At 60.1% G+C, this 27,702-nt stretch overlaps 2 protein-coding genes and 12 non-coding genes across 14 annotated transcripts in view; all 14 read right to left on the bottom strand.

Annotated features, from left to right (window-relative positions):
* The window catches only part of GLB1 (galactosidase beta 1), a 72,098-nt gene extending 61,534 nt beyond the window's left edge, over positions 1-10,564 (bottom strand). Inside the window, exon 1 of the mRNA XM_074945483.1 lies at positions 10,437-10,564. Within this exon, the coding sequence (XP_074801584.1) occupies positions 10,437-10,556 (120 nt within the window). The 5' untranslated portion in view covers positions 10,557-10,564. The remainder of the gene's footprint in view (positions 1-10,436) is intronic.
* On the bottom strand, positions 3,297-10,543 carry TMPPE (transmembrane protein with metallophosphoesterase domain). Its single transcript, XM_074945487.1, has 2 exons — positions 10,437-10,543; positions 3,297-6,757 (listed from the first exon to the last, which is right to left on the bottom strand). The coding sequence occupies exon 2, from the start codon at positions 6,661-6,663 to the stop codon at positions 5,344-5,346; it is 1,320 nt and encodes a 439-aa protein (XP_074801588.1). The 5' UTR covers positions 6,664-6,757; positions 10,437-10,543; the 3' UTR covers positions 3,297-5,343.
* Positions 10,565-11,757: 1,193 nt separating the features above from the next.
* On the bottom strand, positions 11,758-11,876 carry LOC141983602 (5S ribosomal RNA). The gene has a single exon (XR_012638439.1). It is a non-coding gene; the product is annotated as a 5S ribosomal RNA (ribosomal RNA).
* A 1,210-nt stretch (positions 11,877-13,086) lies between these two features.
* On the bottom strand, positions 13,087-13,205 carry LOC141983617 (5S ribosomal RNA). The gene has a single exon (XR_012638454.1). It is a non-coding gene; the product is annotated as a 5S ribosomal RNA (ribosomal RNA).
* Positions 13,206-14,415: 1,210 nt separating this feature from the next.
* Positions 14,416-14,534, bottom strand: LOC141983616 (5S ribosomal RNA). Its single transcript, XR_012638453.1, has one exon. It is a non-coding gene; the product is annotated as a 5S ribosomal RNA (ribosomal RNA).
* Positions 14,535-15,766: 1,232 nt separating this feature from the next.
* On the bottom strand, positions 15,767-15,885 carry LOC141983601 (5S ribosomal RNA). Its single transcript, XR_012638438.1, has one exon. It is a non-coding gene; the product is annotated as a 5S ribosomal RNA (ribosomal RNA).
* Positions 15,886-17,109: 1,224 nt separating this feature from the next.
* On the bottom strand, positions 17,110-17,228 carry LOC141983600 (5S ribosomal RNA). Its single transcript, XR_012638437.1, has one exon. It is a non-coding gene; the product is annotated as a 5S ribosomal RNA (ribosomal RNA).
* Positions 17,229-18,459: 1,231 nt separating this feature from the next.
* Positions 18,460-18,578, bottom strand: LOC141983599 (5S ribosomal RNA). Its single transcript, XR_012638436.1, has one exon. It is a non-coding gene; the product is annotated as a 5S ribosomal RNA (ribosomal RNA).
* Positions 18,579-19,806: 1,228 nt separating this feature from the next.
* LOC141983615 (5S ribosomal RNA) lies at positions 19,807-19,925 on the bottom strand. The gene has a single exon (XR_012638452.1). It is a non-coding gene; the product is annotated as a 5S ribosomal RNA (ribosomal RNA).
* A 1,236-nt stretch (positions 19,926-21,161) lies between these two features.
* LOC141983614 (5S ribosomal RNA) lies at positions 21,162-21,280 on the bottom strand. Its single transcript, XR_012638451.1, has one exon. It is a non-coding gene; the product is annotated as a 5S ribosomal RNA (ribosomal RNA).
* A 1,228-nt stretch (positions 21,281-22,508) lies between these two features.
* LOC141983596 (5S ribosomal RNA) lies at positions 22,509-22,627 on the bottom strand. The gene has a single exon (XR_012638434.1). It is a non-coding gene; the product is annotated as a 5S ribosomal RNA (ribosomal RNA).
* A 1,206-nt stretch (positions 22,628-23,833) lies between these two features.
* LOC141983613 (5S ribosomal RNA) lies at positions 23,834-23,952 on the bottom strand. The gene has a single exon (XR_012638450.1). It is a non-coding gene; the product is annotated as a 5S ribosomal RNA (ribosomal RNA).
* Positions 23,953-25,184: 1,232 nt separating this feature from the next.
* LOC141983595 (5S ribosomal RNA) lies at positions 25,185-25,303 on the bottom strand. The gene has a single exon (XR_012638433.1). It is a non-coding gene; the product is annotated as a 5S ribosomal RNA (ribosomal RNA).
* A 1,228-nt stretch (positions 25,304-26,531) lies between these two features.
* LOC141983594 (5S ribosomal RNA) lies at positions 26,532-26,650 on the bottom strand. The gene has a single exon (XR_012638432.1). It is a non-coding gene; the product is annotated as a 5S ribosomal RNA (ribosomal RNA).
* Between the last annotated feature and the right edge of the window lie 1,052 nt (positions 26,651-27,702).

The following is a 27,702-nucleotide window of genomic DNA, read 5'->3' as shown; positions in this document are numbered from 1 at the left end:
TTGGGGGAAGATTTAAAACTAGATAGGCTAAAGTGATCCTGTATTGACAGGGAACTGGAATGGACGATCAAATGGGTCTTTTTCCCATCTAACTCCTATCAATCAAAAACCCATCCATAGGATATGAACAGAATTTGGTCCAATAAAAGATATTACCTCACCCACCTCATCTCCCTCTAAAGCAAGACTATAGACAAGGAGACAATGAATAGTTGGATAATGGAAGCTATTTAGGCCCTGATCCTGAAAACACTTAAGCACATGCTTAACCTTATTCATGTGAGCTATTCCATTAATGGGGACCAGCTTCTTACGTGCTGATCCTATAGTCCTTACATAGGCATAGCTCTCATTTAAGTCCATGGAATTTTTCCTGCAGGATACGGCCCCTACCATATCAATCAACATGGACATGTTGATCTGCCTCTCCTACTGTTCTGTTTAACGCTCTGAGGTGTGGTAAGAGGATGCAGCCATCTTTTTTATGACCACCAAACAACATATGATCCAACTCCAGGCACAACACATTAGATACCCTCCTTAACAACAGAGAGATTCCCCCTCAGCCTGTCTTCACCACCACCACTCAAATATAAAACCCAACTAAGAACCACTCATGCATTCTGCTCTCCCTCCCCTTGATCTTCAATTTTCCTCATCTCAATCCCTGCAATCACATTACATGACTCATCTCCTCAACCTGATAACACTGGACTCACTGTTCTCAGCTTGGATGTTCCATGTTACACACAGGTTTAATACAGTGACATTCCCTTTTCACTTGCACTCAGGAATATCAAAACCTTCAGCACATAGAGTGGCCTGGACACATGGTACATTACTTTGCATTTGTGCTTGATTAAGTTTAATTGCTGCACTAAAAATATTTTTAAAAAACGTAACTCCTAAATAGATATCAGTAGGCAGTTCCAAAGTAAATTGAATGATCATTACAGAAGACACTTGTCTCCACCAGTGAACAATATTAACTTTTTATTAATTGCTTGGAACCGTAACAATCTTAGCGTTCAATGTGTTATGCTTATAAAAAGCACACGGGATCTTTTCAGGGGAGAAGGCAATACGCCGCGTTTATTGAAAACAACACAGTTAGCATATGCATTCAATCACACACACAGGTCCTGCAGATGGTCTTAATAGTTACCAGGCTGTTGTACCTCAAGTCAATCTAATGGCCAGTTAGATTGGGCACAAGTGAGGAGCTGGGTTCTGTCTGTCACAACCCAGTGCTCTGAGGCTTTGCAGGACTGAACCCAGAATTTCATGGCAAAACACCCCATCTTTATAGCTGTAAATTCCCATTTGAGTTCATGCATTTTGCAATGTCATCCTGTAATCATTAGTCCTTAAATGGTGTTAATCTTGGGGTTGTTTGCTGTTACAGGATGACATTGCAAAATGCATGGTCTCAAGTGGGAATTTACAACTATAAAGAAGGGATGTTTTGCCATGAAATTCTGGGTTCAGTTCTCCAAAGCCTCGGAGCATCGGATCGCGACCGACAAAACCCAACTCCTCACTCGTGCCCAATCTAACTGGCCATTAGATTGACAGCCTGGTAACTATTAAGACCATCTGCAGGACATGTGTGTGTGCATGCATATGTGAACTGTTATATTTTCAGTAAATGCGGCATATTGCCTTCTCCCCTGAAAAGATCCTGTGTGCTTTTTATAAGCATAACAAATGCATTCATTATATCAGTACTATGATTTATAAATATGCATACTGATTCTCCAATGTATATGGTTTATAATATAACTTTCACAAAAATTGATTGTAGGATTTGGGTATGGCTGCAATGGTGCTCCGCGTAGCCTTTTCAATAATTTTGCATTCTATTAGAAAAGAAATCAAGAACAACAAAAATGTTTAAACAAACCCCAAAGAAATACAGTCACAATTAAAAACAACAAAAATAGATGAAAAATGTTCAAAAAATGGTGAAAATATTCACAGAACAATTTAAAAATCACCTGCTTATTTGTGGTAGGAGTCAATTCTCCATACTGATTTTTGTACACATATGTGTTTTCTTGGGAAGGGCAAGAGAGGAATCTAGATAAACTGACATTTCAGTGCTCACTGAGAAACTAACACAGAAGCAACCACAGTGCCCACCTCCCATGGGAGGTAATTAGCTAGACAATTAGCTGCATAACATAGCAATAATCCTCAAATAATTTAATGATTAGAAAAAAGTGGCCAAGAGAGAATGCTTTGCACTACCAAGGGGGAGATATGGATTTTAACTCAGGTCTTTCACTGACACAACAGGGGCTGGAGGCTATCATTGGGGGCTATCTACACAACTCATGCTGGTCAGGTAGCAGCAACACTAAGTCAGCCAGGGAAAGAGCAGTTAGAGAAACATAAGGCGCACACACAAAAAGTGTATGATATAACTTGAGCCCCAGACATGTTTTGGGATCCTTCAGATGAAAGGTGCTCCAGGTCTTTCGCAGGAGTGGGTGAGTGAAATTCTGTGGCCTGCGTTGTGCAGGAGGTCAGACTAGATGATCATAAAGGTCCCTTCTGACCTTAGTATCTATGAATCTATGAATACAAAGCATTTTGTGAAGGTGCAGTGTATTATCACTGTTTTAGACATTGGTAAACTGGGGAGAAGTGGTCCAGTGGTTAGGGGGTTAGCTTGGGACTTGGATTCAATTCCCCATCTCTGCCACAAGTTTCCTCTGTCTCGGTTCCTCATCTGCTAGAACTTCTCTACTCTCACAGGGGTGATGTGAGGAAGATTGTGAGGTGTTTCAGATACCCCAATAATGAGGGCCATCTGAGTTAGACAGAGGCACAGAACCATTTGATAAAGATGTTGGTTTGCCCAGAGCCAATTTTCAAGAACAAGCGGGTGCACAGTTTTGGTGGGTGGGAACAGAATAGAGAAACAGCTGGACAGTGTTTATATGAGGAGAGAGAATCCTGTATCAGCTTAAAGAATTAAAGGGACACTGTCAGATTTAAAAAAAATTAAAAATTCTTTATCTATACTTACTAATAGCATCTCAGATTAGTACACCTGGGAAAACAGTGAAAAAAGTCTTTTTATTTTTGCCCTTCAGTCAGCTTGGACAGTAAATACAAATTAATTCTACTTCAATTTTTGATTCTCATGCCCTAGAAAAATGCAGAAGAACCCAAAACAACCTGGTTTTATTTATATTAAAAACCAAACAAATATTAATTTTTTATCTATATTAAATTGCACTAAGAAACATACCAGACTGAAGTATGGATTCAAACGCTAGACAGTGCTCTTTAAAGAGACACACACAAAAAAGGCCATTTTTTTCATAGCAGAACAATTAGAGGTCAGGGCGCTAGGAAGTCTATACACAAACAGAAGTTACAGCAGAACGTCAGAGTTATAAACACCAAAGTTATGAACTGACCAGTCAACCACACACCTCATTTTGGAACCAGAAGTACACAAGCAGGCAGCAGCAGAGACAAAAACATAAAAATAAAAAGCAAATACCATACATACTGTGTTAAATGTTAACTACAAAATAAATAAAGGGAAAGTTTAAAAAAAGATTTGACAATGTAAGGAAACGGTTTCTGTGTTTGTTTCATTTAAATTAAGATGGATAAAAGCAGCATTTTTCTTCAGCATAGTAAAGTTTAAAAGTTGTATGAAGTCAATGTTCAGTTGTAAACTTTTGAAAGAACAACCATAACGTTTTGTTCAGAGTTCCGAACATTTCAGAGTTTGAACAACCTCCATTCCCGAGGTTTTCATAACTCTGAGGTTCTACTGTACTTGCTATCTAATCTCGTTCTGGTCAAGGGAAAACATTAATTTACAATCTAGATAATGTTAAAGCTCAAAGTTTCAAGTACCTTTCCTTTGAGTCACAGCAGCTTTGTTTTTAAGTTCTCCCTCTCCCCAGTTGCTGGGTAAAAAAAACCTACCCAAAACAGAAAGAAGAAACTTACTATATACAATGGAAAGAAACTAACTAAACCTACCCAAATAATATAACTGGGGAAAAAAAGTCCCGTTCCCCCCACTAATTCTTTCAATTGTAGATTTTAAGGTTATGTCTACATTAGAGACCTTACAGTGGCACAGCTGTACCTCGGCAGCTGTGCCACTGTAAGGTCTCCCGTGCAGCTGCTCTATGCTGACAAGAAAGAGCTCTCCTGTCAGCTTAATTAAACCACCCCCAACGAGCGGCGATAGCTATGTCGGCAGGAGAGTGTCTCCCATCAACATAGCGCTGTCCACACTGGAGCTTCTGTTGGTGAAACTTATGTTGGTCGGGGGTATTTTTTTCTACACCCCGACCGACAAAAGGGATAGTGTAGACATAGCGTAAGTGTTACTCATACCAACAGTAAAGTACTGAATGCTCACACTGAAGTGGGAGTTTTAAGTTAACAATGTCCCTTTTATAAGACCTTTATTGGATACTCACTAGATGACTGGTTACATTTAGGCAAAACAAGGAAGCTGTTTCCACCCGGCCCCACTATAAAAGTCTCTCCAATTCTTATGATTTAGGTTTTTATCTAGATTTTAAAGGAGCAAATGCACAGGGCCTAAGGTTGCCAACCCTTCAGGATTTTTCTGGAGTCTGCAGGAATTAAAAGATTAATCTTTAATTAAAGATTAGGTCATGTGATGAAACCTCCAGGAATACATCCAACCAAAACTGGCAACCCTAGCACAGGCACCGTACTTTACTGGTCATTTTGCAGTAGCCCCTACAGGCCCCCCATACAAATTTTAAACAGAATCTTTGTTATCACCTAAAAATACCCCCTTCACTTCCCATTGTGGGACAACTCGATAAACCTCAATGAAGACTTTGTAGAGCACTGTGCAAAATTTGCATCCACAGTTTCACCACACTTCCCAGTGGGTGAACTCTACATCATCATGAGTTAGGCGGCACTCCATCAGATGCCAATAAACAAGTGAAAAATGGAATGTGAACTAATAACAGATTACAGATATTAAACATACACAGTAAGCACACTTAAAACGAAACACTGATCTCATGGTGATCTCTTTAAAATGCAAGATATCAATAGCACAAATAACTCATCTGATTGATTTATTCATCGCTTCCACTCATCTGTGATGGGTGTTTGATAAGCTTACTACTATGTGGCAGAAGAAACAGTGCTTTCTGCACAAAGATCAGCATCAGACTTACAGAACCAAGTCCATCACTGCTCTAACTTCACTGACTTCCCCGGAGTTACATCAGGGATGGACTTGGCTTGGGGACTTATGAATCAAACCGTCAGTTATACTGGCTGATAGATGACAGAATTTTTAAGTTGGCAGACCATTCAGGGAGAGTGCAGGATGATCTCCGTTATTTCAGCTCTGCTGCCCAGCCTCATTGGAATTCCATAATACATAGTCCCCGGGCTGACATATACGAAAGTGCTCTGCCCAACTTTATACAAGCCAACAAAGAAGGGATTCAGCAAATAGGCACCAGCACTCAGAGGGAATATTTGCCCACCATGAGTGTGGCCAGAAAGGATCAAATTTATGTCTGGGCGATCTTGGAGAGCCCATTTTGCAGCCAGTGGCTGATGAGCCAGAAGTACTATTGCATGATCAGCACTGCAGTCAACTAGGGCTTTTTTTAAATCCATGCCATGCCCAGAATAGCGCATAACCTGAGCTTCAATATCATCAACCCCAGCCAGACAGAACCAATCATTGCTGCTCCTTGGAGAAGAGATCTTCACATTCTCATTGTGGAGTGGATGAATGTTAAATGACTTCAGTAATTCAAACCAGCTGTTGACATCAGAAGTATAATACTCGTGATTTCCAGTGACAAAGTAAGTTCCCAATGGGGAATTAAGTTCACTAAGAGGTTCAACAGCAGGTCGGATGGCCATCACTTCAGAATCTGACAGATCACCTACAATCACAGTAATATCAGGTTTTAAAGCTTTGACCATCTGCACAACCATTGCAAGTTTAGTCTTCCCTACAGTGGGTCCCAGGTGGATATCTGATAGCAACACCACCTTCAGGCCATTCATGGACAAAGGCAGTTTGTGAACAGGAATCACCACTGAGGTCACTGCAGGAGGCTGGGAGGCATTCAACAACCCAACAGCAGTCAGAGCAACTGTCACCATAACAACCAAAACAGGTTTCATCACAGTTTTACTACTCTTATTGATACCACTTGTCCTAGCACCTCTGCTGACCAAGAGTTTATAAACTTGCTCTACAGAGCCCAGAGTGAAGAGAAAGAAAATAAGGATTATATAGGCTCCTAGACATGTGTAAGAAGCTAAGGAAAAGAAATAGGGCTCTTCTGCAACAAGAAACAGCAATGTAAAAAAGCTTGAGTGTGCCAAAGCTAGAAACGTTAGCACAGCTATTTTCCATGGTAGGAAACAATAGGAGTAAGCAGCTGAAAGCCTGTAGAATGTGGTCACTATACATCTCCAGATGTAAAGAGAACCTATGAGCATCAGCGCATTAACAAACAGTGCCATCTGTAATCTCCGCAGCCACCTCTGTGTACCGAACTCAAGTTGCTCTGCCAGGAAGGTCCGGGATATCATCATGGAGAAGAAGACAACTCCAGCAGCCACTGCAGCCTTTGCTTCAAGCGGCAATTGCTTGAAGGAGATCATCTCTACCGACTGACAGTCTCTGCACCTTCCTGTTCTATTTGAGTTTCCGGTAGGTAAGAATGTGGTTGTGAAGGGACTTCTTGGTCAACTTGGCCTGCAACCAGGAACCAATATCAGCTTTTTGATATTAAGACATACAATCCCTCTTTCCCAGTATAGAAACCAGAGAGCTATTATTTGGCACCCACCACCCAGGACACCAAGGCTGGTGGAGAGACCACTATCACTATCAAGGATAGCTATAAAAGGGTTAACAACTTAGAATAAAAAGGATCTAGAACTCTGACAACCCAGTCCTGATCTCTATAGTCTCCCATCCTCAAGGTTCCCATTGATAAGTTAGCACAAAAACCTGTGAATACTAAACCAGTAATAAGAATTCTCCTCACAATTTCGGGATATTGTCTCACAAATCATACAGTGATGATTGCTTTCCAATAACCAATAAAATATTACCAAACCCTGCTTACTCCATCCAAGAAACACAGCTACAGTTAATTAACACTTTGCACTCACTACCTAATCTGCTTCCCTCGCACAACACCATCTCCATTCCAACACGACACCATTCCATGAGAGTAGGTGTCACTGGTACATAATGTTGCAGTCTCAAGAGCCCAACCAAAAAAAATAAAATAAAATAAAATAAATCACTGACCCATGATGGTGACTACATTCACCTCAGAATAATGACATAACCATCAATCATTCAGTTCCAGCCTTCAGCCATTCAGGATCACTGGAACACAAACAGAGCATGCAAACCACTTCCCACAGCTCATCCCTTACTTCTGCTCTTCAGATGAGCCATAGGGGAAAAAACGAGACATGCACAAAAATCCCTATGAGACAGCCTGGTAAAGTGGTTATGAAAATTTGCCAGCCCAGGCCGAAAAATATACAGCCCTGCACTTCTCAAGATGATAGTTTACTCATTTGTGATGAGCAGAATTTTGAAAGCTAGTTTAAATTATATAATTAGTATGGTCACCAGTCCCTTCCACACCTGCATATTCTAGGCCAGGATTTATGGAGACTCTGTATCAACCTGGTCTGGTCTGGGAGCTAAAGAACTACTGAGACCTAGACCATCCTTGTCTATACCCTGCAGCCTCAATAAATAAACCCCATTTATATGCACTTTGACGATATTCTGTCTCTTCCTCCCCCCCCCCTTTTATTTTTAAGCCAAGAGGCCACAACAGTGATTATTTAAAGTTTTAAACTAGTGTTTGCTTTTTCAAAATAATTAAAAAGACCACATACTGTGTTACAAGCTGCTGTCGGTTTAAACCAAAACTCCCCATGGAGTTACTCTGCTTTTTATTGTGTGTTAACATTCTTCAGAATATGCATACAACATCAAAACAGACGACTATTTAAAAAAATGCTAAGGGTTTACTTCAAATGCATAAACCCAGAAGAAATGCTGCATTAGAACTCCCATAGTACTCTTCACTCAGACCTTAAGCTTAAGTATTGCAACTCATATAGGCCATTAGCAAGATTGTGTAACACTGGATGCAATCTGACGCAAATCTATATAGAAAGAGCAAGTAGCATGATAAAGCATGTTAAAAAAGGCAGAGAAAAGGCAGATACACTTCCCCGTTCTCAACCCACGCTAGTAAATTAATGTTTTCTATCTGGTATGTTGTCAGAGCTCTGACACCATCAGACAAGTGCAGAACAGCACAAAAACAAATTCAAGACAGACAATTAAAAGTCTAGAGTCATCTAATGTATAACTTGTCACGATAGATTCTGAATAATAAAGGCTAAAATATGCCTACCAAGAAGCAGGGGGCTTTTTTAATGACAATTCATGGCTTTCAGGATATCCTGGATTTTCTCTTTATTATGGATGAGAGTTCAGAAAGCAATGAGCAAAGCTAAGGCCTTGTCTACACTGGCAAGCTGCCGCGCAGTAAAGCGGCTTTCTGCGGTGTAACTCCCGAGGTGCACACGCTGCCAAGCCACTTTGTGCGCCGAAGTTCCTCAGTTGCAGCGTTGAAAAAGAAAACAAAAAAACCCCCACAACCCACCCACAAACACCCACCTTGATGAGAGTTGTAAGCCTTAAAGCTCAGAAACTCCTGCACTGTATTAGTAGTGTAAACACATTACAGCGCACAAAGCAATCAATTGGCCTCCGGAAGTGTTGTGGCTGCTCTGCTCATTGTTTTGAATTCTGCTGGAGACCTGCACCCCTCCCAAGCTGGGGAGGGAGGCGGGGGCTGATATCAAGGTTTCCCCCACCCCCTGCCTCAGGACTGCTTGCTTCCTGCCGCTGTCTGCTGACACACTGTCCCTCAAAACACACTGTCTCTCCTCCCACCTCTGTACACACACACACCCTCCCTATCCCACTCTGCCCCAGCCCCGCCTTCAGTTGAAAAGCAGCTGACAATGTAGTCGGATGCCCATGGAACAATGGGATTGGGAAACCTGCATCATGCGACGCTGTGCCTGCCCCATGATGCATTGCAAACCCTTCCCAAAGCACGCTGCGGCCAGTTGCACAGTGGAATAGCTACTACAATGCACTGCTCTCTTTGCCATTGCAAGAACTGCTAATGTGGATGCGCTCCACCATAACAAGGAGCACAGTGTGGACACGCAACAGCGGTTTAATTCCAGCACTTTCATAAAAGTCGTATAACTTGTAGCGCAGAAAGTTGCCAGTGTAGGCATACCCTAAGTGTATCACTAAACAAGGTGCCACAAAATCTGTTTGCTCTAAGACAAAAAATTGCAAACACTGCCTCAAAAAAGGTCAGCAACAAAGCTTCATAACCAAGCGAGGAGAAAGTGGGCAGGATTCTACTAAGAAAGGTAACAGTGTTAAAAGACATGTCTTCACTGGCAACATTAAAGCTGTGCCACAGCAGCACTTTAACATGGCTGTGTAGTTGCAGCACCACCGCTGGGAGAAAGCTCCCCCAGTGCTGTGTAAAAAAAAAAAAACAACACCATCCCCAAAAGGGGAGCAGCTCCCAGCGCTGCGGTACGGTCTACACTGCCACTTTACAGCGCAGAAACTTGGAACGCTCACCGAGGTGTTTTCTCACACCCCTGAGCGAGAAAGATGCAGCGCTGTAAAGTGGCAGTGTAGACAAGGCCGTAGCAACCCGCATCTGTCCCGTCCACCAACCAAGCTGAATAAAGGAGCAGTAGGCTCCAGCAATCTCCTCAGGCATCAGGTCCCTATTGGACTTGGGTAGAGAGTTAGACAGCCCCTTGCACATTTGCACAGCTTGAGGAGTGGGGAGACACAGACACACCTGTTCTCGGAAAACACAGACCTGGTTGCCCCTAGAGACTACCCTGCTCCACACGCTTTACACCCTCTAGCCAACCCACCAGATAGAGAATGGAATCTGGGCTCAAAGGACACTAGGAGTGCCTGCCATGAATCCAACTCATGCACCCCACCTCCTGCAGTCAACCCCGAGGAGGAGGTGGTGGGGAGCCAGACAACTGTACCTAGGCCCCAACTCAGCCCCCTCCATATTTGCAATGTGTGTAAATAAAAAGAAATGGGAGGGGATGGGGCCCCAAATTCCTCTCCAGGGAGTGCTTCCCCCTGCTCCCCAGCCGCGTCTCTGCACATGATCCCCCAGCACAGTCACGGACGCCCTCAGGGCAGCTCAGCGCCCGCAAGGCTCCCTCCACCTCCCCCAGCGCAAGGGGACGCCACAAGCCGTGCCCGCTGCCGCAGGAGCCCAGCCAGGGACGGGAGCCCCGCGCTCACTCCCCGGGGAAACACTTACAGCTCCGCCGAGCCCCACGGGAAGCAGCACGACCAGCGCAGCAGCGCGGAGCAGAAGCCAAAGCATGGCCGTCAGGAGACGCCGGCAGCTGTGACCCGCCCCATCCCAGCCGCGTCTCATGACTCCCCGAAGTCAGCTGATGGCGGGAAAGCGGCTGCGCCGCGCACCCAGTACAGGACTTCAAAGCCCCCGACCCAGACGCACCGCAAGGGGCGGGACAGGGGGATCCGCACCTCCCCGCACACGGCCCAATGGAAAGTGCAGCTACTTATCGAAAGGAAACTAAAGGTGGGAGCAGCCAACAGCACCACACTTCAAAGACCTCGCTTCCTTCCCCTCCCATAACAGGTATTCCGAAAGCCAGGTCCTCTCCGACCCAGGTACAAACCAGAAAAAACGAAATTACGATTCCAAACATTGGCAATTTCAGGATGCCATTTTTCACACACACACTGTCACCACACCCGGCGCACCCACACCCCAGGGGAAACGCACCGCCCAGGACGGGGCTGCCGCCCGCACGCCCGCTCCCGCGCCTCACCAGCACGCACCCCGCAGGGGCAGCTCCCACGCAACCCGCTCGGCTTTGCTCACAGCTCCCGGTGCTCGCCACACCTCTCGCGCCTCCCTGGGGACGCCCTCCCGCACTTGGCCTGCCTTTTGCTCCCTCCGGGAAACCCGGGACGCGCCCCCCGGAGGCCTCGCCCTGCCCCGTCTCCCGCTTCGCACGGCCCCGGGGGAGGCAGGATGGGCCACCGCCTCCTCCTCAGGGAGACCAGCCCAGAGGCGACCAGCACCCACCTTCCCACTTACCGGCCCCGAGCCCAGGCAGGGACTGCTCCAGGCCCGCAGGCAGCCTTCCCGCCCAAAAGGGCAGCGGCTGCCTCTCTCCCCTCACTTTGAAAAGGGCCAGCTGCCAAGGAGGCAGCCTGGCAAAGGGCTTCCCTCAACCAGCCACCCCAAAGGCCCGGGCTGCGCCGCACGGCAAGGCTTCTGGCTTTCCTTTCTCCCAGCCTCCAGCGGCGGAGCCGAAGCGGCGGGCAGGGAGCGCGAGGGCAGACAGGCCTCGGGGCGCCTGCCGCCGCTTCGGCCAGCTGGCCTCCCACACCTGCTGCCAAGGGGGCAAGAGCACCGGCTGGGAAGAAAAACAAAGACGCCACGGGGCCGGGCGCCCAAAGCCCTCGCCCTGGGCTGCGGCGGGCGAGGTGGCTACGGCCTGGGAGACCTTTGCGGAAGCAAGCGAGGACCAGGCGGCAAAAGCCTGTGCCGGAGGGAGACCCGCAGCCGCCCAGCGGCAGGGAGCGTGGCGAGGGCCGGCAAAAGCCTACAGCACCCAGTATTCCCAGGAGGTCTCCCATCCAAGTACTAACCAGGCCCGACCCTGCTTAGCTTCCGAGATCAGACGAGATCGGGCGTGTTCAGGGTGGTATGGCCGTAGACGCTGCTGCCTGCCGCTTTGCCTGCCTTTAAGCGAGCCCGCAGACAGCGCCCTGCCCGCTCCACGAGGCCCGGTCCCTGCCCCCGCACCGGCTCCGCAACGCGCTCGCTCGCTCCCTCGCTCGCTCGCTCGCTCACGCACGCACGCACTCACGCACCACCGGCCTCACACCCCAGCCTCCACACACCGAGGATCACGCCCCGCAGCACCATCCGCAGCCCCCGACCCCTGGCCCGCACGCACCGCGACCAAGCCTCCTCCCCACCCCCCACAAATACGCCCCCGCTCCCCTCTCACCACGCACCCGCTCCTCAGATGCCACCCTCACAAACTGCACGCACGCACACGCACACACCCCGACACAAAACCCCCCAGGGGAAACGCACCGCCCAGGACGGGGCTGCCGCCCGCACGCCCGCTCCCGCGCCTCACCAGCACGCACCCCGCAGGGGCAGCTCCCACGCAACCCGCTCGGCTTTGCTCACAGCTCCCGGTGCTCGCCACACCTCTCGCGCCTCCCTGGGGACGCCCTCCCGCACTTGGCCTGCCTTTTGCTCCCTCCGGGAAACCCGGGACGCGCCCCCCGGAGGCCTCGCCCTGCCCCGTCTCCCGCTTCGCACGGCCCCGGGGGAGGCAGGATGGGCCACCGCCTCCTCCTCAGGGAGACCAGCCCAGAGGCGACCAGCACCCACCTTCCCACTTACCGGCCCCGAGCCCAGGCAGGGACTGCTCCAGGCCCGCAGGCAGCCTTCCCGCCCAAAAGGGCAGCGGCTGCCTCTCTCCCCTCACTTTGAAAAGGGCCAGCTGCCAAGGAGGCAGGCTGGCAAAGGGCTTCCCTCAACCAGCCACCCCAAAGGCCCGGGCTGCGCCGCACGGCAAGGCTTCTGGCTTTCCTTTCTCCCAGCCTCCAGCGGCGGAGCCGAAGCGGCGGGCAGGGAGCGCGAGGGCAGACAGGCCTCGGGGCGCCTGCCGCCGCTTCGGCCAGCTGGCCTCCCACACCTGCTGCCAAGGGGGCAAGAGCACCGGCTGGGAAGAAAAACAAAGACGCCACGGGGCCGGGCGCCCAAAGCCCTCGCCCTGGGCTGCGGCGGGCGAGGTGGCTACGGCCTGGGAGACCTTTGCGGAAGCAAGCGAGGACCAGGCGGCAAAAGCCTGTGCCGGAGGGAGACCCGCAGCCGCCCAGCGGCAGGGAGCGTGGCGAGGGCCGGCAAAAGCCTACAGCACCCAGTATTCCCAGGAGGTCTCCCATCCAAGTACTAACCAGGCCCGACTCTGCTTAGCTTCCGAGATCAGACGAGATCGGGCGTGTTCAGGGTGGTATGGCCGTAGACGCTGCTGCCTGCCGCTTTGCCTGCCTTTAAGCGAGCCTGCAGACAGCGCCCTGCCCGCTCCACGAGGCCCGGTCCCTGCCCCCGCACCGGCTCCGCAACGCGCTCGCTCGCTCCCTCGCTCGCTCGCTCGCTCACGCACGCACGCACTCACGCACCACCGGCCTCACACCCCAGCCTCCACACACCGAGGATCACGCCCCGCAGCACCATCCGCAGCCCCCGACCCCTGGCCCGCACGCACCGCGACCAAGCCTCCTCCCCACCCCCCACAAATACGCCCCCGCTCCCCTCTCACCACGCACCCGCTCCTCAGATGCCACCCTCACAAACTGCACGCACGCACACGCACACACCCCGACACAAAACCCCCCAGGGGAAACGCACCGCCCAGGACGGGGCTGCCGCCCGCACGCCCGCTCCCGCGCCTCACCAGCACGCACCCCGCAGGGGCAGCTCCCACGCAACCCGCTCGGCTTTGCTCACAGCTCCCGGTGCTCGCCACACCTCTCGCGCCTCCCTGGGGACGCCCTCCCGCACTTGGCCTGCCTTTTGCTCCCTCCGGGAAACCCGGGACGCGCCCCCCGGAGGCCTCGCCCTGCCCCGTCTCCCGCTTCGCACGGCCCCGGGGGAGGCAGGATGGGCCACCGCCTCCTCCTCAGGGAGACCAGCCCAGAGGCGACCAGCACCCACCTTCCCACTTACCGGCCCCGAGCCCAGGCAGGGACTGCTCCAGGCCCGCAGGCAGCCTTCCCGCCCAAAAGGGCAGCGGCTGCCTCTCTCCCCTCACTTTGAAAAGGGCCAGCTGCCAAGGAGGCAGCCTGGCAAAGGGCTTCCCTCAACCAGCCACCCCAAAGGCCCGGGCTGCGCCGCACGGCAAGGCTTCTGGCTTTCCTTTCTCCCAGCCTCCAGCGGCGGAGCCGAAGCGGCGGGCAGGGAGCGCGAGGGCAGACAGGCCTCGGGGCGCCTGCCGCCGCTTCGGCCAGCTGGCCTCCCACACCTGCTGCCAAGGGGGCAAGAGCACCGGCTGGGAAGAAAAACAAAGACGCCACGGGGCCGGGCGCCCAAAGCCCTCGCCCTGGGCTGCGGCGGGCGAGGTGGCTACGGCCTGGGAGACCTTTGCGGAAGCAAGCGAGGACCAGGCGGCAAAAGCCTGTGCCGGAGGGAGACCCGCAGCCGCCCAGCGGCAGGGAGCGTGGCGAGGGCCGGCAAAAGCCTACAGCACCCAGTATTCCCAGGAGGTCTCCCATCCAAGTACTAACCAGGCCCGACCCTGCTTAGCTTCCGAGATCAGACGAGATCGGGCGTGTTCAGGGTGGTATGGTCGTAGACGCTGCTGCCTGCCGCTTTGCCTGCCTTTAAGCGAGCCCGCAGACAGCGCCCTGCCCGCTCCACGCGGCCTGGTCCCTGCCCCCGCACCGGCTCCGCAACGCGCTCGCTCGCTCGCTCGCTCGCTCACTCGCTCGCTCACGCACGCACGCTCGCTCGCTCACGCACGCACTCACGCACCACCGGCCTCACACCCCAGCCTCCACACACCGAGGATCACGCCCCGCAGCACCATCCGCAGCCCCCGACCCCTGGCCCGCACGCACCGCGACCAAGCCTCCTCCCCACCCCCCACAAATACGCCCCCGCTCCCCTCTCACCACGCACCCGCTCCTCAGATGCCACCCTCACAAACTGCACGCACGCACACGCACACACCCCGACACAAAACCCCCCAGGGGAAACGCACCGCCCAGGACGGGGCTGCCGCCCGCACGCCCGCTCCCGCGCCTCACCAGCACGCACCCCGCAGGGGCAGCTCCCACGCAACCCGCTCGGCTTTGCTCACAGCTCCCGGTGCTCGCCACACCTCTCGCGCCTCCCTGGGGACGCCCTCCCGCACTTGGCCTGCCTTTTGCTCCCTCCGGGAAACCCGGGACGCGCCCCCCGGAGGCCTCGCCCTGCCCCGTCTCCCGCTTCGCACGGCCCCGGGGGAGGCAGGATGGGCCACCGCCTCCTCCTCAGGGAGACCAGCCCAGAGGCGACCAGCACCCACCTTCCCACTTACCGGCCCCGAGCCCAGGCAGGGACTGCTCCAGGCCCGCAGGCAGCCTTCCCGCCCAAAAGGGCAGCGGCTGCCTCTCTCCCCTCACTTTGAAAAGGGCCAGCTGCCAAGGAGGCAGGCTGGCAAAGGGCTTCCCTCAACCAGCCACCCCAAAGGCCCGGGCTGCGCCGCACGGCAAGGCTTCTGGCTTTCCTTTCTCCCAGCCTCCAGCGGCGGAGCCGAAGCGGCGGGCAGGGAGCGCGAGGGCAGACAGGCCTCGGGGCGCCTGCCGCCGCTTCGGCCAGCTGGCCTCCCACACCTGCTGCCAAGGGGGCAAGAGCACCGGCTGGGAAGAAAAACAAAGACGCCACGGGGCCGGGCGCCCAAAGCCCTCGCCCTGGGCTGCGGCGGGCGAGGTGGCTACGGCCTGGGAGACCTTTGCGGAAGCAAGCGAGGACCAGGCGGCAAAAGCCTGTGCCGGAGGGAGACCCGCAGCCGCCCAGCGGCAGGGAGCGTGGCGAGGGCCGGCAAAAGCCTACAGCACCCAGTATTCCCAGGAGGTCTCCCATCCAAGTACTAACCAGGCCCGACCCTGCTTAGCTTCCGAGATCAGACGAGATCGGGCGTGTTCAGGGTGGTATGGCCGTAGACGCTGCTGCCTGCCGCTTTGCCTGCCTTTAAGCGAGCCCGCAGACAGCGCCCTGCCCGCTCCACGCGGCCCGGTCCCTGCCCCCGCACCGGCTCCGCAACGCGCTCGCTCGCTCGCTCCCTCGCTCGCTCACGCACGCACGCTCGCTCGCTCACGCACGCACTCACGCACCACCGGCCTCACACCCCAGCCTCCACACACCGAGGATCACGCCCCGCAGCACCATCCGCAGCCCCCGACCCCTGGCCCGCACGCACCGCGACCAAGCCTCCTCCCCACCCCCCACAAATACGCCCCCGCTCCCCTCTCACCACGCACCCGCTCCTCAGATGCCACCCTCACAAACTGCACGCACGCACACGCACACACCCCGACACAAAACCCCCCAGGGGAAACGCACCGCCCAGGACGGGGCTGCCGCCCGCACGCCCGCTCCCGCGCCTCACCAGCACGCACCCCGCAGGGGCAGCTCCCACGCAACCCGCTCGGCTTTGCTCACAGCTCCCGGTGCTCGCCACACCTCTCGCGCCTCCCTGGGGACGCCCTCCCGCACTTGGCCTGCCTTTTGCTCCCTCCGGGAAACCCGGGACGCGCCCCCCGGAGGCCTCGCCCTGCCCCGTCTCCCGCTTCGCACGGCCCCGGGGGAGGCAGGATGGGCCACCGCCTCCTCCTCAGGGAGACCAGCCCAGAGGCGACCAGCACCCACCTTCCCACTTACCGGCCCCGAGCCCAGGCAGGGACTGCTCCAGGCCCGCAGGCAGCCTTCCCGCCCAAAAGGGCAGCGGCTGCCTCTCTCCCCTCACTTTGAAAAGGGCCAGCTGCCAAGGAGGCAGCCTGGCAAAGGGCTTCCCTCAACCAGCCACCCCAAAGGCCCGGGCTGCGCCGCACGGCAAGGCTTCTGGCTTTCCTTTCTCCCAGCCTCCAGCGGCGGAGCCGAAGCGGCGGGCAGGGAGCGCGAGGGCAGACAGGCCTCGGGGCGCCTGCCGCCGCTTCGGCCAGCTGGCCTCCCACACCTGCTGCCAAGGGGGCAAGAGCACCGGCTGGGAAGAAAAACAAAGACGCCACGGGGCCGGGCGCCCAAAGCCCTCGCCCTGGGCTGCGGCGGGCGAGGTGGCTACGGCCTGGGAGACCTTTGCGGAAGCAAGCGAGGACCAGGCGGCAAAAGCCTGTGCCGGAGGGAGACCCGCAGCCGCCCAGCGGCAGGGAGCGTGGCGAGGGCCGGCAAAAGCCTACAGCACCCAGTATTCCCAGGAGGTCTCCCATCCAAGTACTAACCAGGCCCGACCCTGCTTAGCTTCCGAGATCAGACGAGATCGGGCGTGTTCAGGGTGGTATGGCCGTAGACGCTGCTGCCTGCCGCTTTGCCTGCCTTTAAGCGAGCCCGCAGACAGCGCCCTGCCCGCTCCACGCGGCCCGGTCCCTGCCCCCGCACCGGCTCCGCAACGCGCTCGCTCGCTCGCTCCCTCGCTCGCTCGCTCGCTCACGCACGCACGCACGCTCGCTCACGCACGCACTCACGCACCACCGGCCTCACACCCCAGCCTCCACACACCGAGGATCACGCCCCGCAGCACCATCCGCAGCCCCCGACCCCTGGCCCGCACGCACCGCGACCAAGCCTCCTCCCCACCCCCCACAAATACGCCCCCGCTCCCCTCTCACCACGCACCCGCTCCTCAGATGCCACCCTCACAAACTGCACGCACGCACACGCACACACCCCGACACAAAACCCCCCAGGGGAAACGCACCGCCCAGGACGGGGCTGCCGCCCGCACGCCCGCTCCCGCGCCTCACCAGCACGCACCCCGCAGGGGCAGCTCCCACGCAACCCGCTCGGCTTTGCTCACAGCTCCCGGTGCTCGCCACACCTCTCGCGCCTCCCTGGGGACGCCCTCCCGCACTTGGCCTGCCTTTTGCTCCCTCCGGGAAACCCGGGACGCGCCCCCCGGAGGCCTCGCCCTGCCCCGTCTCCCGCTTCGCACGGCCCCGGGGGAGGCAGGATGGGCCACCGCCTCCTCCTCAGGGAGACCAGCCCAGAGGCGACCAGCACCCACCTTCCCACTTACCGGCCCCGAGCCCAGGCAGGGACTGCTCCAGGCCCGCAGGCAGCCTTCCCGCCCAAAAGGGCAGCGGCTGCCTCTCTCCCCTCACTTTGAAAAGGGCCAGCTGCCAAGGAGGCAGCCTGGCAAAGGGCTTCCCTCAACCAGCCACCCCAAAGGCCCGGGCTGCGCCGCACGGCAAGGCTTCTGGCTTTCCTTTCTCCCAGCCTCCAGCGGCGGAGCCGAAGCGGCGGGCAGGGAGCGCGAGGGCAGACAGACCTCGGGGCGCCTGCCGCCGCTTCGGCCAGCTGGCCTCCCACACCTGCTGCCAAGGGGGCAAGAGCACCGGCTGGGAAGAAAACAAAGACGCCACGGGGCCGGGCGCCCAAAGCCCTCGCCCTGGGCTGCGGCGGGCGAGGTGGCTACGGCCTGGGAGACCTTTGCGGAAGCAAGCGAGGACCAGGCGGCAAAAGCCTGTGCCGGAGGGAGACCCGCAGCCGCCCAGCGGCAGGGAGCGTGGCGAGGGCCGGCAAAAGCCTACAGCACCCAGTATTCCCAGGAGGTCTCCCATCCAAGTACTAACCAGGCCCGACCCTGCTTAGCTTCCGAGATCAGACGAGATCGGGCGTGTTCAGGGTGGTATGGCCGTAGACGCTGCTGCCTGCCGCTTTGCCTGCCTTTAAGCGAGCCCGCAGACAGCGCCCTGCCCGCTCCACGCGGCCCGGTCCCTGCCCCCGCACCGGCTCCGCAACGCGCTCGCTCGCTCCCTCGCTCGCTCGCTCGCTCACGCACGCACGCACGCTCGCTCACGCACGCACTCACGCACCACCGGCCTCACACCCCAGCCTCCACACACCGAGGATCACGCCCCGCAGCACCATCCGCAGCCCCCGACCCCTGGCCCGCACGCACCGCGACCAAGCCTCCTCCCCACCCCCCACAAATACGCCCCCGCTCCCCTCTCACCACGCACCCGCTCCTCAGATGCCACCCTCACAAACTGCACGCACGCACACGCACACACCCCGACACAAAACCCCCCAGGGGAAACGCACCGCCCAGGACGGGGCTGCCGCCCGCACGCCCGCTCCCGCGCCTCACCAGCACGCACCCCGCAGGGGCAGCTCCCACGCAACCCGCTCGGCTTTGCTCACAGCTCCCGGTGCTCGCCACACCTCTCGCGCCTCCCTGGGGACGCCCTCCCGCACTTGGCCTGCCTTTTGCTCCCTCCGGGAAACCCGGGACGCGCCCCCCGGAGGCCTCGCCCTGCCCCGTCTCCCGCTTCGCACGGCCCCGGGGGAGGCAGGATGGGCCACCGCCTCCTCCTCAGGGAGACCAGCCCAGAGGCGACCAGCACCCACCTTCCCACTTACCGGCCCCGAGCCCAGGCAGGGACTGCTCCAGGCCCGCAGGCAGCCTTCCCGCCCAAAAGGGCAGCGGCTGCCTCTCTCCCCTCACTTTGAAAAGGGCCAGCTGCCAAGGAGGCAGCCTGGCAAAGGGCTTCCCTCAACCAGCCACCCCAAAGGCCCGGGCTGCGCCGCACGGCAAGGCTTCTGGCTTTCCTTTCTCCCAGCCTCCAGCGGCGGAGCCGAAGCGGCGGGCAGGGAGCGCGAGGGCAGACAGGCCTCGGGGCGCCTGCCGCCGCTTCGGCCAGCTGGCCTCCCACACCTGCTGCCAAGGGGGCAAGAGCACCGGCTGGGAAGAAAAACAAAGACGCCACGGGGCCGGGCGCCCAAAGCCCTCGCCCTGGGCTGCGGCGGGCGAGGTGGCTACGGCCTGGGAGACCTTTGCGGAAGCAAGCGAGGACCAGGCGGCAAAAGCCTGTGCCGGAGGGAGACCCGCAGCCGCCCAGCGGCAGGGAGCGTGGCGAGGGCCGGCAAAAGCCTACAGCACCCAGTATTCCCAGGAGGTCTCCCATCCAAGTACTAACCAGGCCCGACCCTGCTTAGCTTCCGAGATCAGACGAGATCGGGCGTGTTCAGGGTGGTATGGTCGTAGACGCTGCTGCCTGCCGCTTTGCCTGCCTTTAAGCGAGCCCGCAGACAGCGCCCTGCCCGCTCCACGCGGCCCGGTCCCTGCCCCCGCACCGGCTCCGCAACGCGCTCGCTCGCTCGCTCGCTCGCTCGCTCACTCGCTCGCTCACGCACGCACGCTCGCTCGCTCACGCACGCACTCACGCACCACCGGCCTCACACCCCAGCCTCCACACACCGAGGATCACGCCCCGCAGCACCATCCGCAGCCCCCGACCCCTGGCCCGCACGCACCGCGACCAAGCCTCCTCCCCACCCCCCACAAATACGCCCCCGCTCCCCTCTCACCACGCACCCGCTCCTCAGATGCCACCCTCACAAACTGCACGCACGCACACGCACACACCCCGACACAAAACCCCCCAGGGGAAACGCACCGCCCAGGACGGGGCTGCCGCCCGCACGCCCGCTCCCGCGCCTCACCAGCACGCACCCCGCAGGGGCAGCTCCCACGCAACCCGCTCGGCTTTGCTCACAGCTCCCGGTGCTCGCCACACCTCTCGCGCCTCCCTGGGGACGCCCTCCCGCACTTGGCCTGCCTTTTGCTCCCTCCGGGAAACCCGGGACGCGCCCCCCGGAGGCCTCGCCCTGCCCCGTCTCCCGCTTCGCACGGCCCCGGGGGAGGCAGGATGGGCCACCGCCTCCTCCTCAGGGAGACCAGCCCAGAGGCGACCAGCACCCACCTTCCCACTTACCGGCCCCGAGCCCAGGCAGGGACTGCTCCAGGCCCGCAGGCAGCCTTCCCGCCCAAAAGGGCAGCGGCTGCCTCTCTCCCCTCACTTTGAAAAGGGCCAGCTGCCAAGGAGGCAGCCTGGCAAAGGGCTTCCCTCAACCAGCCACCCCAAAGGCCCGGGCTGCGCCGCACGGCAAGGCTTCTGGCTTTCCTTTCTCCCAGCCTCCAGCGGCGGAGCCGAAGCGGCGGGCAGGGAGCGCGAGGGCAGACAGGCCTCGGGGCGCCTGCCGCCGCTTCGGCCAGCTGGCCTCCCACACCTGCTGCCAAGGGGGCAAGAGCACCGGCTGGGAAGAAAAACAAAGACGCCACGGGGCCGGGCGCCCAAAGCCCTCGCCCTGGGCTGCGGCGGGCGAGGTGGCTACGGCCTGGGAGACCTTTGCGGAAGCAAGCGAGGACCAGGCGGCAAAAGCCTGTGCCGGAGGGAGACCCGCAGCCGCCCAGCGGCAGGGAGCGTGGCGAGGGCCGGCAAAAGCCTACAGCACCCAGTATTCCCAGGAGGTCTCCCATCCAAGTACTAACCAGGCCCGACCCTGCTTAGCTTCCGAGATCAGACGAGATCGGGCGTGTTCAGGGTGGTATGGTCGTAGACGCTGCTGCCTGCCGCTTTGCCTGCCTTTAAGCGAGCCCGCAGACAGCGCCCTGCCCGCTCCACGCGGCCTGGTCCCTGCCCCCGCACCGGCTCCGCAACGCGCTCGCTCGCTCGCTCGCTCACTCGCTCGCTCACGCACGCACGCTCGCTCGCTCACGCACGCACTCACGCACCACCGGCCTCACACCCCAGCCTCCACACACCGAGGATCACGCCCCGCAGCACCATCCGCAGCCCCCGACCCCTGGCCCGCACGCACCGCGACCAAGCCTCCTCCCCACCCCCCACAAATACGCCCCCGCTCCCCTCTCACCACGCACCCGCTCCTCAGATGCCACCCTCACAAACTGCACGCACGCACACGCACACACCCCGACACAAAACCCCCCAGGGGAAACGCACCGCCCAGGACGGGGCTGCCGCCCGCACGCCCGCTCCCGCGCCTCACCAGCACGCACCCCGCAGGGGCAGCTCCCACGCAACCCGCTCGGCTTTGCTCACAGCTCCCGGTGCTCGCCACACCTCTCGCGCCTCCCTGGGGACGCCCTCCCGCACTTGGCCTGCCTTTTGCTCCCTCCGGGAAACCCGGGACGCGCCCCCCGGAGGCCTCGCCCTGCCCCGTCTCCCGCTTCGCACGGCCCCGGGGGAGGCAGGATGGGCCACCGCCTCCTCCTCAGGGAGACCAGCCCAGAGGCGACCAGCACCCACCTTCCCACTTACCGGCCCCGAGCCCAGGCAGGGACTGCTCCAGGCCCGCAGGCAGCCTTCCCGCCCAAAAGGGCAGCGGCTGCCTCTCTCCCCTCACTTTGAAAAGGGCCAGCTGCCAAGGAGGCAGGCTGGCAAAGGGCTTCCCTCAACCAGCCACCCCAAAGGCCCGGGCTGCGCCGCACGGCAAGGCTTCTGGCTTTCCTTTCTCCCAGCCTCCAGCGGCGGAGCCGAAGCGGCGGGCAGGGAGCGCGAGGGCAGACAGGCCTCGGGGCGCCTGCCGCCGCTTCGGCCAGCTGGCCTCCCACACCTGCTGCCAAGGGGGCAAGAGCACCGGCTGGGAAGAAAAACAAAGACGCCACGGGGCCGGGCGCCCAAAGCCCTCGCCCTGGGCTGCGGCGGGCGAGGTGGCTACGGCCTGGGAGACCTTTGCGGAAGCAAGCGAGGACCAGGCGGCAAAAGCCTGTGCCGGAGGGAGACCCGCAGCCGCCCAGCGGCAGGGAGCGTGGCGAGGGCCGGCAAAAGCCTACAGCACCCAGTATTCCCAGGAGGTCTCCCATCCAAGTACTAACCAGGCCCGACCCTGCTTAGCTTCCGAGATCAGACGAGATCGGGCGTGTTCAGGGTGGTATGGCCGTAGACGCTGCTGCCTGTCGCTTTGCCTGCCTTTAAGAGAGCCCGCAGACAGCGCCCTGCCCGCTCCACGCGGCCCGGTCCCTGCCCCCGCACCGGCTCCGCAACGCGCTCGCTCGCTCGCTCGCTCCCTCGCTCGCTCACGCACGCACTCACGCACCACCGGCCTCACACCCCAGCCTCCACACACCGAGGATCACGCCCCGCAGCACCATCCGCAGCCCCCGACCCCTGGCCCGCACGCACCGCGACCAAGCCTCCTCCCCACCCCCCACAAATACGCCCCCGCTCCCCTCTCACCACGCACCCGCTCCTCAGATGCCACCCTCACAAACTGCACGCACGCACACGCACACACCCCGACACAAAACCCCCCAGGGGAAACGCACCGCCCAGGACGGGGCTGCCGCCCGCACGCCCGCTCCCGCGCCTCACCAGCACGCACCCCGCAGGGGCAGCTCCCACGCAACCCGCTCGGCTTTGCTCACAGCTCCCGGTGCTCGCCACACCTCTCGCGCCTCCCTGGGGACGCCCTCCCGCACTTGGCCTGCCTTTTGCTCCCTCCGGGAAACCCGGGACGCGCCCCCCGGAGGCCTCGCCCTGCCCCGTCTCCCGCTTCGCACGGCCCCGGGGGAGGCAGGATGGGCCACCGCCTCCTCCTCAGGGAGACCAGCCCAGAGGCGACCAGCACCCACCTTCCCACTTACCGGCCCCGAGCCCAGGCAGGGACTGCTCCAGGCCCGCAGGCAGCCTTCCCGCCCAAAAGGGCAGCGGCTGCCTCTCTCCCCTCACTTTGAAAAGGGCCAGCTGCCAAGGAGGCAGCCTGGCAAAGGGCTTCCCTCAACCAGCCACCCCAAAGGCCCGGGCTGCGCCGCACGGCAAGGCTTCTGGCTTTCCTTTCTCCCAGCCTCCAGCGGCGGAGCCGAAGCGGCGGGCAGGGAGCGCGAGGGCAGACAGGCCTCGGGGCGCCTGCCGCCGCTTCGGCCAGCTGGCCTCCCACACCTGCTGCCAAGGGGGCAAGAGCACCGGCTGGGAAGAAAAACAAAGACGCCACGGGGCCGGGCGCCCAAAGCCCTCGCCCTGGGCTGCGGCGGGCGAGGTGGCTACGGCCTGGGAGACCTTTGCGGAAGCAAGCGAGGACCAGGCGGCAAAAGCCTGTGCCGGAGGGAGACCCGCAGCCGCCCAGCGGCAGGGAGCGTGGCGAGGGCCGGCAAAAGCCTACAGCACCCAGTATTCCCAGGAGGTCTCCCATCCAAGTACTAACCAGGCCCGACCCTGCTTAGCTTCCGAGATCAGACGAGATCGGGCGTGTTCAGGGTGGTATGGTCGTAGACGCTGCTGCCTGCCGCTTTGCCTGCCTTTAAGCGAGCCCGCAGACAGCGCCCTGCCCGCTCCACGCGGCCTGGTCCCTGCCCCCGCACCGGCTCCGCAACGCGCTCGCTCGCTCGCTCGCTCGCTCACTCGCTCGCTCACGCACGCACGCTCGCTCGCTCACGCACGCACTCACGCACCACCGGCCTCACACCCCAGCCTCCACACACCGAGGATCACGCCCCGCAGCACCATCCGCAGCCCCCGACCCCTGGCCCGCACGCACCGCGACCAAGCCTCCTCCCCACCCCCCACAAATACGCCCCCGCTCCCCTCTCACCACGCACCCGCTCCTCAGATGCCACCCTCACAAACTGCACGCACGCACACGCACACACCCCGACACAAAACCCCCCAGGGGAAACGCACCGCCCAGGACGGGGCTGCCGCCCGCACGCCCGCTCCCGCGCCTCACCAGCACGCACCCCGCAGGGGCAGCTCCCACGCAACCCGCTCGGCTTTGCTCACAGCTCCCGGTGCTCGCCACACCTCTCGCGCCTCCCTGGGGACGCCCTCCCGCACTTGGCCTGCCTTTTGCTCCCTCCGGGAAACCCGGGACGCGCCCCCCGGAGGCCTCGCCCTGCCCCGTCTCCCGCTTCGCACGGCCCCGGGGGAGGCAGGATGGGCCACCGCCTCCTCCTCAGGGAGACCAGCCCAGAGGCGACCAGCACCCACCTTCCCACTTACCGGCCCCGAGCCCAGGCAGGGACTGCTCCAGGCCCGCAGGCAGCCTTCCCGCCCAAAAGGGCAGCGGCTGCCTCTCTCCCCTCACTTTGAAAAGGGCCAGCTGCCAAGGAGGCAGCCTGGCAAAGGGCTTCCCTCAACCAGCCACCCCAAAGGCCCGGGCTGCGCCGCACGGCAAGGCTTCTGGCTTTCCTTTCTCCCAGCCTCCAGCGGCGGAGCCGAAGCGGCGGGCAGGGAGCGCGAGGGCAGACAGGCCTCGGGGCGCCTGCCGCCGCTTCGGCCAGCTGGCCTCCCACACCTGCTGCCAAGGGGGCAAGAGCACCGGCTGGGAAGAAAAACAAAGACGCCACGGGGCCGGGCGCCCAAAGCCCTCGCCCTGGGCTGCGGCGGGCGAGGTGGCTACGGCCTGGGAGACCTTTGCGGAAGCAAGCGAGGACCAGGCGGCAAAAGCCTGTGCCGGAGGGAGACCCGCAGCCGCCCAGCGGCAGGGAGCGTGGCGAGGGCCGGCAAAAGCCTACAGCACCCAGTATTCCCAGGAGGTCTCCCATCCAAGTACTAACCAGGCCCGACCCTGCTTAGCTTCCGAGATCAGACGAGATCGGGCGTGTTCAGGGTGGTATGGCCGTAGACGCTGCTGCCTGCCGCTTTGCCTGCCTTTAAGCGAGCCCGCAGACAGCGCCCTGCCCGCTCCACGCGGCCCGGTCCCTGCCCCCGCACCGGCTCCGCAACGCGCTCGCTCGCTCCCTCGCTCGCTCGCTCGCTCACGCACGCACGCACGCTCGCTCACGCACGCACTCACGCACCACCGGCCTCACACCCCAGCCTCCACACACCGAGGATCACGCCCCGCAGCACCATCCGCAGCCCCCGACCCCTGGCCCGCACGCACCGCGACCAAGCCTCCTCCCCACCCCCCACAAATACGCCCCCGCTCCCCTCTCACCACGCACCCGCTCCTCAGATGCCACCCTCACAAACTGCACGCACGCACACGCACACACCCCGACACAAAACCCCCCAGGGGAAACGCACCGCCCAGGACGGGGCTGCCGCCCGCACGCCCGCTCCCGCGCCTCACCAGCACGCACCCCGCAGGGGCAGCTCCCACGCAACCCGCTCGGCTTTGCTCACAGCTCCCGGTGCTCGCCACACCTCTCGCGCCTCCCTGGGGACGCCCTCCCGCACTTGGCCTGCCTTTTGCTCCCTCCGGGAAACCCGGGACGCGCCCCCCGGAGGCCTCGCCCTGCCCCGTCTCCCGCTTCGCACGGCCCCGGGGGAGGCAGGATGGGCCACCGCCTCCTCCTCAGGGAGACCAGCCCAGAGGCGACCAGCACCCACCTTCCCACTTACCGGCCCCGAGCCCAGGCAGGGACTGCTCCAGGCCCGCAGGCAGCCTTCCCGCCCAAAAGGGCAGCGGCTGCCTCTCTCCCCTCACTTTGAAAAGGGCCAGCTGCCAAGGAGGCAGCCTGGCAAAGGGCTTCCCTCAACCAGCCACCCCAAAGGCCCGGGCTGCGCCGCACGGCAAGGCTTCTGGCTTTCCTTTCTCCCAGCCTCCAGCGGCGGAGCCGAAGCGGCGGGCAGGGAGCGCGAGGGCAGACAGGCCTCGGGGCGCCTGCCGCCGCTTCGGCCAGCTGGCCTCCCACACCTGCTGCCAAGGGGGCAAGAGCACCGGCTGGGAAGAAAAACAAAGACGCCACGGGGCCGGGCGCCCAAAGCCCTCGCCCTGGGCTGCGGCGGGCGAGGTGGCTACGGCCTGGGAGACCTTTGCGGAAGCAAGCGAGGACCAGGCGGCAAAAGCCTGTGCCGGAGGGAGACCCGCAGCCGCCCAGCGGCAGGGAGCGTGGCGAGGGCCGGCAAAAGCCTACAGCACCCAGTATTCCCAGGAGGTCTCCCATCCAAGTACTAACCAGGCCCGACCCTGCTTAGCTTCCGAGATCAGACGAGATCGGGCGTGTTCAGGGTGGTATGGCCGTAGACGCTGCTGCCTGCCGCTTTGCCTGCCTTTAAGCGAGCCCGCAGACAGCGCCCTGCCCGCTCCACGCGGCCCGGTCCCTGCCCCCGCACCGGCTCCGCAACGCGCTCGCTCGCTCCCTCGCTCGCTCGCTCGCTCACGCACGCACGCACGCTCGCTCACGCACGCACTCACGCACCACCGGCCTCACACCCCAGCCTCCACACACCGAGGATCACGCCCCGCAGCACCATCCGCAGCCCCCGACCCCTGGCCCGCACGCACCGCGACCAAGCCTCCTCCCCACCCCCCACAAATACGCCCCCGCTCCCCTCTCACCACGCACCCGCTCCTCAGATGCCACCCTCACAAACTGCACGCACGCACACGCACACACCCCGACACAAAACCCCCCAGGGGAAACGCACCGCCCAGGACGGGGCTGCCGCCCGCACGCCCGCTCCCGCGCCTCACCAGCACGCACCCCGCAGGGGCAGCTCCCACGCAACCCGCTCGGCTTTGCTCACAGCTCCCGGTGCTCGCCACACCTCTCGCGCCTCCCTGGGGACGCCCTCCCGCACTTGGCCTGCCTTTTGCTCCCTCCGGGAAACCCGGGACGCGCCCCCCGGAGGCCTCGCCCTGCCCCGTCTCCCGCTTCGCACGGCCCCGGGGGAGGCAGGATGGGCCACCGCCTCCTCCTCAGGGAGACCAGCCCAGAGGCGACCAGCACCCACCTTCCCACTTACCGGCCCCGAGCCCAGGCAGGGACTGCTCCAGGCCCGCAGGCAGCCTTCCCGCCCAAAAGGGCAGCGGCTGCCTCTCTCCCCTCACTTTGAAAAGGGCCAGCTGCCAAGGAGGCAGCCTGGCAAAGGGCTTCCCTCAACCAGCCACCCCAAAGGCCCGGGCTGCGCCGCACGGCAAGGCTTCTGGCTTTCCTTTCTCCCAGCCTCCAGCGGCGGAGCCGAAGCGGCGGGCAGGGAGCGCGAGGGCAGACAGGCCTCGGGGCGCCTGCCGCCGCTTCGGCCAGCTGGCCTCCCACACCTGCTGCCAAGGGGGCAAGAGCACCGGCTGGGAAGAA

Source organism: Natator depressus, chromosome 2 (genome assembly GCF_965152275.1).
Source record: "Natator depressus isolate rNatDep1 chromosome 2, rNatDep2.hap1, whole genome shotgun sequence".
In the NCBI taxonomy this organism is placed as follows: domain Eukaryota; kingdom Metazoa; phylum Chordata; order Testudines; family Cheloniidae; genus Natator; species Natator depressus.
Note: the sequence above shows the minus strand (reverse complement) of the source record. Positions and strands in the feature narration are given on the sequence as shown.